At 42.5% G+C, this 10,380-nt stretch overlaps 1 protein-coding gene across 1 annotated transcript; it reads right to left on the reverse strand.

The window, feature by feature from the left end:
• Positions 1 to 280: 280 nt before the first annotated feature.
• Positions 281 to 8,653, reverse strand: r3hcc1l (R3H domain and coiled-coil containing 1-like). The gene is made up of 7 exons (XM_036557828.1): positions 8,585 to 8,653; positions 5,333 to 5,883; positions 3,961 to 4,145; positions 2,749 to 2,819; positions 2,501 to 2,596; positions 1,895 to 2,035; positions 281 to 758 (listed from the first exon to the last, which is right to left on the reverse strand). The coding sequence occupies exons 2-7, from the start codon at positions 5,867 to 5,869 to the stop codon at positions 706 to 708; spliced, it is 1,083 nt and encodes a 360-aa protein (XP_036413721.1). The 5' UTR covers positions 5,870 to 5,883; positions 8,585 to 8,653; the 3' UTR covers positions 281 to 705.
• Positions 8,654 to 10,380: the final 1,727 nt, after the last annotated feature.

Here is a 10,380-nt window from a genome sequence, read left to right on the forward strand (position 1 = left end):
AGCACCAGCCTGTTACTAGTATAAGAACCGGCTGAAACAGCTGAGCAGGAAACTGAGTTTATCTAGAATAAAGAGCCGGACGGACTCGGAGGAAACTGTCTGTGTTGTTGAAGGAGAATCTCAGGCAGGGTCGTCTACACGGCTATCGGGGGCTACATCTCCCCCCATTCAAAGAGGGCATGAAGTTTCACAGACAGTGAGAATGATGATCAAAATGATCCACAGAGAGACAGGAGTGAGTGGAGCTCCGGCGCCAGTACAGCAACCGAGACCCCCCGCGTTATGGCAGCTCCCTACAGTTAGCCCCCCTACAGTTAGCCCACTTTATCCTCCAAATAGTACGACTTTATTCTCAAAGTCGACTATTTTTATTTTTATTAACAGTGGCTCTAAAACGCCGTCGTACAACTGACCCCATCTATAAGATAAATTACACAGTTTGCACTCAATCGTCAAATACTTAAAACTATTCAGCAAACAGAAACCACAGTGTGTGGGTGTGTCCTGCTCTCCTCTACTACAAGCTTTTCTTCTGGGTCAGATGTGCTACAAGCTAAAAACAGAACTAAAACGTGGACTGACTGGTGGTCCTTAAGGACTGGGTCAAAAACCGAGGCAGCTGTAGACTCAATCCCTCGATGTGTCTAGATGGAGCTCTGAGGAGGGCAGAACATGAGCACAGGCACATGCATCCCTCCGTCAGCTTCACCTCCCCTCCCACGCGTCCTCTCGCTGCTTCGCTGCCAAACGCTTTTGCTCTGAAAAGCAGAATTCAGAAACAGTATATTCAGTTTACCCAGCATTCCTAGACACATTATCTTACGCATGTAGATGTGTATCTCTCTCTGTGCCTTTCTGGGATCTACGGTTTGGGATCGTATGACAAACGACTGAGGTGTGGAAACTCGAACTTCAAATTTAAAACATTTAAAATAAAGAAATGTATTTCATTTGTATTTCGAACATGCAGACACTTTCCTCCAGTCAATGGTGATTCAGTAAAACTTAATCTGAACCACATTAAAATACTACAGAAAATAACTTCATCAAATTCATGAAGCAGATTTACCAAACAGAAAACCGTCATTGAGCAATATTTATTTGTTGGCCACTTTATCAGAAACCCCTCTCATGTAGCTCCACCTTGCTGGCGTACAGTTGAAGACTGTAGCTGATCCTCTAGCCCTTTGCCAGTGGTCAGTTTCTGACCAGACAACTCCACTCGTCTGGATGTTTGAGTGGTGGTCCGCTCTCAACCGAGCAGTGACACTGACGTGTAAATGCTCACCACTCGCAACAGGACTGTGTCTGATACAATCACACCAGCACCACACACACACACACACACACACACACACACACACACACTACTGTGCTGAGAATGACCACCACTCAAATAATATCAGGACAACAGCGGTCCTGTGATCAGAAACTGACCAATGAAGTAGAAGGTAGGTGTTTCTAATAAAGTGGTCAGTGAGTGAAAGGACAAAATGGGTGTTTCTAATAAAGTGGCCAGTGAGTGCAAGTATGAGGTGGGTGTTTCTAATAAAGTGGCCAGTGAGTGGAAGTCCAAGGTAGGTGTTTCTAATAAAGTGGCCAGTGAGTGGAAGTACAAGATGGGTGTTTCTAATAAAGTGGCCAGTGAGTGGAAGTACAAGATGGGTGTTTCTAATAAAGTGGCCAGTGAGTGGAAGTACAAAATGGGTGTTTCTAATAAAGTGGCCAGTGAGTGGAAGTACAAGATGGGTGTTTCTAATAAAGTGGCCAGTGAGTGGACCCAGGGTTCCCGTTTGTAATGAAGTGAAAAGTGAGTGTGGTTGGATATCTAGGGGGAGTGAGGCTGTTAGTGGACCTATGAGGTCTAGGCTTGCAGCTGAACGTGCTGTGTCACCTCTGGCTTCCCGTAGCTGGTTCCTCTCAGCCTCGCGCTGCTCTCGGCTCTGACCGCTCTTCACTCCTAAAGCACCAATCACCAAACGACGGGCCAGAGCCGCACTAGTCTGAGGACGCTCTTTAGCGGGGAGGAGGTAATCTACAAAGAGAGAGAGAGAGAGAGAGAGAGAGAGAGAGAGAGAGAGAATGAAATCAAAAAGTAAGTGATGATGTATAAGAGTGATCTGAAGGTGATTATGGAATTGAATATGATTGATTATAATAATATTTAATATAAATGCACTGATTTCTCAGGCTAAAAAGTTTAGTTTTTAGTGTATTGTTTTTACTGTTTATGTTCCACTACAGTGTAAACAGCTCCTCCAGCTAATTAAAAAAAGGATTATTAATCGTATCAAAACAAACTAAACACAATCACAGGGAAATCATAAAGAATCATTTCTTAAACGATCAGAATTGAATCTTTGTGATGTCAAAAAATTTGCACCTGCAATGTAAATGCAAAAGCTACAATTCAGTGAGTGAGATAAAGATAAACAGAGTAAAATAAAGAGCTGTAAATAAACTTAAACGAGGTCTGTAAATAAGGAGATTAGAGGAGTACCGGAGGAGGCACGGGCTTTGGCTTTAGTGGCCGAGGAAGATTTGGAGAGAGGACGAACCTTCAGCATCGGGTGTTTGGTCCTCAGAGCATCACGCGCTACACACACACACACACACACACACACACACACACACACACACTAAACGTGTGACAAACAGTCCACAGGTTTCTGATACATTTACAGGGGTATCAAAGGTATCAAATTCATTTTTAGCGTCTGATTTAGTTTTTCTTATTTCAAGACTGACCTGCTATCGGACTGGAGAACAGCCCCAGAGCGTGTGTGTCATCGATCCACTTTATGTCAAACCCTTTCTGCCTAGAACAGTTACACACACACAGAACTTAGTGATACAATGGACTGGACCCTGTTCTGTTCTGGTGACATTAACAAAGACATTTCTGAAAAAGCTGATAGGCATTAAGTTATAACTCATTCTAGACGTGGACAAAACCACCATATACTACTGTTACTGAACCAGTTCACACCTGAATACGCTTTCTGGAGTAGGGCATGGGAACCGTCAATACTTCTAGAACACTGCCTCATCACAGAGTTCTGCCTCATTCTACAACCCTGCATCAGTTAGAACGCTGCTTCATTCCAGAACACAGCTTCATTCGAGAACAATATATTCTGGAACAGCTTTATTCTAGAATGCTACTGTATAACACTGCTTTATTCCTGAACACTGCTGTATTCTAGAATTCCACTCTTGAGCACTGATTCATTCAAGGATTCTATTCTAGAACACTGGTTTATTCCTGAACACTACTTTATTTTAGAATTCTACTGTATAACACAGCTTTATTTCTTAACGCTGCTTTAATCTAGAAGTCTATTCTTGAACATTGCTTTATTCCTGAACACTGCTGTGCTCTAGAAGTCTAAGGTACACTGCTTTATTCCTGAACACTGCTGTGCTCTAGAAGTCTACGGTACACTGCTTTATTCCTGAACACTGCTGTGCTCTAGAAGTCTAAGGTACACTGCTTTATTCCTGAACACTGCTGTGTTCTAGAAGTCTACGGTACACTGCTTTATTCCTGAACACTGCTGTGTTCTAGAAGTCTACGGTACACTGCTTTATTCCTGAACACTGCTGTGCTCTAGAAGTCTACGGTACACTGCTTTATTCCTGAACACTGCTTCATTCTACAGCACTGCTATATTCTAGAACACTGAATAGTTGCATGTATCATAAAGACAGATTTAGATCAGTTACTGAGAGCCTGTAAACAAAAACCAGCGTACAGTAACTACATAACCAGCATAGGAACAAGCAGCTGACTGGGAATCAGCCTATTACGACATCCTCTTATTTCATTCGTTCATTTTTTCCTCCTGTTTCTTTCATTTTCACTTCATGTTCACTTCATTTTTGCAAAGACTGAATAAATATATTCATATATATTTTATCTCACACTGTTCATTTAATCAGAATTCCGGACAGACTCACTGGTAGGAGCTGAACGCCCTGATTAAATCCTCCATTTTAAACTCAGAGGGAAAGTCGTAGATTTCTACGATGTGCGAAAGCTCGTCCTCCCGAAGCTCCACCTCGTCGTCCTCTGGAGACCAGTTATAATAGTTGAACTGTGGATCCTGAATGGACGTCTTTTCACGCCCCGCCTTCTGAGAGATCTGGAACAGTAAGTACATATTAGGGCAGCACAATATGAACAAAATAACTAGTCTTGTAATTATAATGCTCCAAATTCTAGATGCGCTGTGTCTTAACATACGTTTACAAAACTGACAAATTCATTATTTTGACCAAAATAATGTATATTATAGTTATAGGAATACCCTAATTCACAGACACACCCACAGAAGAATATGGAGCTGAGACTGGTCAGGATGCTTATCACACACAGTAGCACACACTCTGATTGGTTAGAGGGCTCTTTTCCATACTGCAGCCTTCTGTACTATCAGGAAATCAACAGCTAATACAGCAATAAATATTAGGTAAAAACAGTGGGCCACCCTAGCAGAGACAGTCTGACAGAAAATGGTGCTTTTTTCTAGCTTTATACTTGTTAACCCTGGTAACCATGGCGATTCAGAAAATCAGATTTCATGATGTAAGTAATAATAAACTAAAATTCAGGCATCCAGTTGGCTGCTGGTAATGCTTTTAGCCATGCTAATGTACTTTAGTCCAGGTAACTAACAGAATGTCATACAGTGTCCGAAACCACATCTCTGTTATTTGATTATTTACAGGGGAAATCCACTGAATTTTAAAAATTTCTGCACAGTGCAGTCGCTGAGATGTAAACAGAGTCATTCACAGTGGTTTGGTGTGAAACGGTTCACTGTAGAGAAACTTAGACTCTGATTTCTGTACAGTGGTGCTGATAGGAACCAGGTCACCATGTCTACAACACAAATACAGCCATTTTATTTACTATCCAAAACCACCAGTGAACCCACACAAGTCTTCTGAGTTTTATATGTGATGATGATGATGATGGTAAAATAGTGAAATGTGAAGAGTTTTGTTTGGGGACTATTTTGTGTGAAGATAAGATAAAAATGTGCTTTAGGCCAAAACCTTCTCAGACTCCCTCAGAACAATGTCTCAGATACCCGTAATACTTTATTTGGAAGAAGCATTGAACTCTTCAGACGTCTGGTTCCTATCACCACCACTGTGAACAGTTCTGACTCTCTAGAACAGAGCTTTTCACACCAAACCACTCTGAACGACTCTGTTTACATCTTAATGACTTCAGTATATAAAACACTTTAGAAAATCAGTGGAGCTCCATGAACATCTGGATCATTCTGAGCTTTTAAATAAGAAGGCAGACAAACTGTTGTACCTCTTCTAGAAGGTGAGGGTCCAGACAGTCTCCTTCATCTGTAAATAATGAATCCCAGTCCTCTCCTTCTTCCTCTTCCTTCACAGCCTCTTCTGCTTCTACGGTTTTGGACTTGCTAGCTGTGGCCACTGTCGGTTTCCCGTCTTCAGAGGAGACCCGGTTCTCCTCGTCTTCTGTAGCTGACGGCTCCTTTTGGGCCATTGCGTCATCGTTTTCTTTATCCCCCTCTTCTTTCTCCTGCTGTTCTCCCTCACCGTTTGGGACGCCCTCATCTCCTGCTTTGGTTTTATCTCCGCTTCCTTTGTCCTTCTTGTTCTTGTTGTATTTTCTCGCCTTGTCTGTGTATCGGGGTCTGGGCCTGGATTTCTTGTCCCCCGGAGTTTGGTGGTTGTCTTTGGGCTGGGGGCTGGCGTGTGCGTCCGCCACTTGGTCCTGACGTTTTTTGGGTACGTAGAGCGGCGCGTCAGGCTTTTTAGAGCGGGCAGGAGCGCAGGGTTTGGATTCACACTCTGGACGGCTGCTGTCCTCCATCACCATACATACAAGCTCTCCTGGAAAAAAAGGATGAGTTTGCAAATGTGAATTAAAAGCACAAATCCCAGATTATCAGACAGGTTTGACACATTTTTATCCACATTTTTTTAATGGACATCATCTGCACCCACTGAGACACGGCACACTGAACTTAACGCTCTCTACCTTAATTTTTATTTTGCAAGGTCAACCCCCACAACTGAAAACTCCTTTTTTAACTAACCTGGAAAACACAGTCGCAGAACCCTGTTGATTGTTTTTGGTAACTAAACTGGGTTCATGTAGTAATTCCAGGTAGTTGGACATTGCTTGGTGGTTGTTACGTGGCTGCTGAGGTGCTGCTACGCCCCATGTGTCAAACCCAAGGCCCGCGGGCCTGATCTGGCCCACGACACACTCCTATCCGGCCCTGCAAAAGTATTTTATTTCTTTTAAAATTTCACAACGTGCTGCACTACAGTCCCCAGCATGCACTGCACCGCAATGCACGCTCTGACTCTCCTACCCCAACAACAATCTATGGGACAGCGGTTACAGCTCATTTCTACACAGTTCCACACCAGTCATATCACCGAACACACTAACTGCAGTTCAGCTGCAGGCCAACCAACATAAAGACTTAACGTCAGCTCAGCAGCTCAGAAACTGAGCCCAGGAATTCAAGAACTTGCAGCAAAGAAAAGATGCCCGGCGTTTAGTTCAAGCAAGGTAGGTCTACAAGTCTGAACTCCTGGGGACATTTAAATTTTTAATATTTCAAGCATTCATGTAATATTTCAAGTACAAGTGCCTAATATTCACTACAAGTGCCTATATTTTGTTGTTGACACTTTGGTGTACTTTAAATTAACAATGGCCAGTTCAGCAAAATGTTAATTACAATAAAATAAAACATCGGTGTTCTCTGGCCCGCTGATCTGCTGACACTGTTTAATATGGCCCTTTTAGTGGTTGAGTTTGACACCCCTGTGCTAGGCTGTTGCTATGGTTTCCTAGACGGTTGTTAAGGTGTTTTTCTCCGCTATCCCAGGTGGTTGCTAATGTGTTGCTAGGCCATTGCTGTGGTATCCAGGTGATCGCTAATGTTTTGCCCTTTCCATTGCCATCGAACACTTTAGGTAGTTGCTAAAGTGGTGCTAGACCGTTACACTTCTATACCAGGTAGTTGGTAAGGCTTTGCCAGCAAACCTGTATGATGACGACATAAGAGGAGTCAAACATTCAGCTACAGAGCGTTAACTGACTACAAAAAGCGCTTTGTTGTCTACCTAGAGGAAGTATCTTTACTAGGTACAGACATGTTAGAGACATAACATATAACACATAACACATAGAACAAGAGTGTAAAAACCAGCTGGACACTAATTCACAGGTAAAATATTTTATGCAGTAACTGTAGCATGAAATAAATGACTCTCCACTACAAAAACATCTTTTCTAAAAGTATTAATTGCCTTACATTAACTAAAAGTGAGGAGTTTTTGGATGTGGAAATGGTATAAGAACACAATGATGTCCTACTCAAACCGGGAGCAGCGGCCTGTTGGAAGGCAAGACAGCCTAAAGACAAATTTCACAGATTTTTCAACATTTCTTGGTAATTAAACAGTACAGGTGTAAACAGAGCATTCAGAGTGGTTTGGTGTGAAATGATCTGTTCTAGAGAAACTTACAGAGTCAGAACTGTTCACAGTGGTGGTGATGGGAACCAGACGTCTGAAGAGTTTAATGCCTCACAGAGAGATGTTACAGGAAATCATGAAATGGTTACGAATACATTGCCTGATGTTTGAGACGTCGTTTTTACGATAATGGCCAAAAATATATTTATAAAACACAGGCATGGTGGAGGACCACATGCAGGGTGTTATAAGGCACAATATTCATTATCAAATATTTCTTTACTTATCAGAAAACATACTTTTTTCAGTTTTATGACTATTTCATCATCATCAACATTACATATAAACACTCAGAGGACTTGTGTTGGTTCACTGGTGGATTTGGATAGTAAATAAATGGCTATATCTGTGTTGTGGTCACTGGTGACCCCTGGTTCCCTATCACCACCACTGTAAAGAGAACTGAGTCAGTAACAATCAAACCACTGTGAATGACTGTTTTACATCTCATACAGCACCAAAGAAGTTGACACCATCACAGTAGCAGAACCCTTTTCAAAAAGGTTCTATACAGAACCATAGACGAACACATTCTCCATCAACCTGAACAACCATCTCACCATGCAAAGAACCATCTAAGCACGGAAATGGCTCTATGTGGAACTCATGGTTGTCTTTAGACACTGTCTTTACCAAAGAACCCTTGAAGAACCTCCTTTTCTAAGTGTGAGGTCACATCCGAGTTGTCCTCAGGTCGAAATGAGTGTTAAATATGAAGAACCACACAAATAAACCAGCCAGTCTGGAAACTGTGCCTGTCTCCCGGTGTCTGACACCAGTTTTATCACTGTTTTAGCTAAAAGGGATGAGTCTGACACCATGAGATCAAAGCTATTCAGCCAGTTAAACCAGTCAGTCTGACCGCCTCGCTGTTATTAATACTGTTATTATTGTTATTATTATGATCACCAGCTCGATTTAAAACACGCGTCTTGCGCTCCAAGTTGAGCGATAATGCCGTATTTAAACGGAACCGAACCGAACCAGAGGACCGGCTCTGCGTTAGGCGAGTAACTGAAGGATTTAGTTTACCGACCTTATTCAGTACCGAAACACCGAAATGTTGAAACCATGGCCGGATGTTTGGAGGACGACGAGGCGGTGACGTCATTAGTAACCGCCACCGCGCGGGTTGATGGGATTTGTAGTTTTCGTAGCCCGCTGCGCGCCCTTAAAGGGGAATTACAGTGCTTTTTCATAACTTCAGTGTAATTCAATAGAGGAGATGTAAACAGAGTCATTCAGAGTGGTCTGGTGTGAAATGATTCACTGTAGAGAAACTTAAAGACTTCTTTACAGTGGTGGTGATGGGAACCAGGGGTCGCCATGACTACAACACACATATAGGCATTTTATTTACTATCCAGAACCACCAGAGAACCCACACGAGTCCTCTGAGTCTTTATATGTGATGTAAAAATTACAGAGCCCTGCTGGTGACCTCCATATAAATAAAATAATACGCGGCCACGATTTATTGAGGCTTGGGGACGAGATAATTAAGTCGTGGCCACAACTTAGTGAGGCTTGGGGGCGAGATAATTAAGTCGTGGCCACAACTTAGTGAGGCTTGGGGACGAGATAATTAAGTCGTGGCCGAGTGTGGAAACGAGATCCTAATGCGTGGCCACGGCTTAGTAAGACGTGGGAATGAGATAATTAATCCTTGACCACATCTTAAAAAGGCCCAATCTCATTCCCACGCCTTACGAAGTCGTGGCCACAACTTAATTGGTCACATGGCTTTACTAATTCATGGCCATGCATCAGGATCTCGTTCCCACACATTAAGGCCATGCATTATTGCTATTTAGCTATATGGGATGTCAACTAAAATAGTCATGAATGTGTTTTAAAAATAGGTTTCAGGCCAAAAAATGTCCCAAAACTGTCATACAGCAATGTCTCATCATCATCATGCAGCATCAGGCAGCTTATAACATAATCACTTTCTGTGAGGGAGCTTTTAGAGGTGGACGTCTGGTTCCTATCACCACCACTGTGAACAATTCTGACTCTGTAAGTTTCTCTAGAACAGAGTATTTCACACCAAACCACTCTGAATGACTTTGTTTGTATCTTAATGATGTAATTATGTATAAAATTTGAAAAGTAAGTGGAATTCCCCTTTAAGACTGCACTGTCTTTGTGCATGCATGAAAAATTGACCACGTATAAAATATTTCATACTAACAAAGTAATGCGCCTTTATTGAATTCCTTGATGAGGTTACCTGGACTTTTGCGCAAAAATGTCAAAAATAAAGACAGTTTTCATAAAGATCATTTGTTTTCCACTGAGAACATAGCATTAAACTTTAACTGAGACAGCGGTCAATAACATGAGGGTCCAGAGCTGCAAACGGCTCTTTTACTGCCCTCTAGCGGCTCCACAGCAGAATCAGATCTGTAGGTGAACTAAAATAATCCTCCTCTACAGTAAAATAAAGCTCTGCTGATCGATCAACACAGTTTAACAGTAAATGATCCTAAACTCTGGAGTTCATGTAGAGCTGCTGATTCACCCTTTAACCCTGAAGATCAGCGCAGACTGCTGGTCACCATAGCAACGCAGAGAAGACTCTCGCCCAGCTGGTAGCGACGAAAAGACAAACAGAGCGGTTTAAGATGAAGATCGATAATCTGGAGATTAATGGACTGATCTGGGTTCATAATCACTCCAGCTGGTTCCTGATGCGTTTAATCTGCAGCGAGGAACTGACGAACACTGAACCGTCGCAGAGCTGGAGTCGGTTTCTCCTTCTAATTGTCCCGTTCCACCTTAAACGGTGCAGCAGTTTCAGTCCGTCGCCTGGCAACAGCGTCGCCTCAG

This window comes from Colossoma macropomum, unplaced genomic scaffold, assembly GCF_904425465.1.
Source record: "Colossoma macropomum unplaced genomic scaffold, Colossoma_macropomum, whole genome shotgun sequence".
NCBI lineage: Eukaryota > Metazoa > Chordata > Actinopteri > Characiformes > Serrasalmidae > Colossoma > Colossoma macropomum.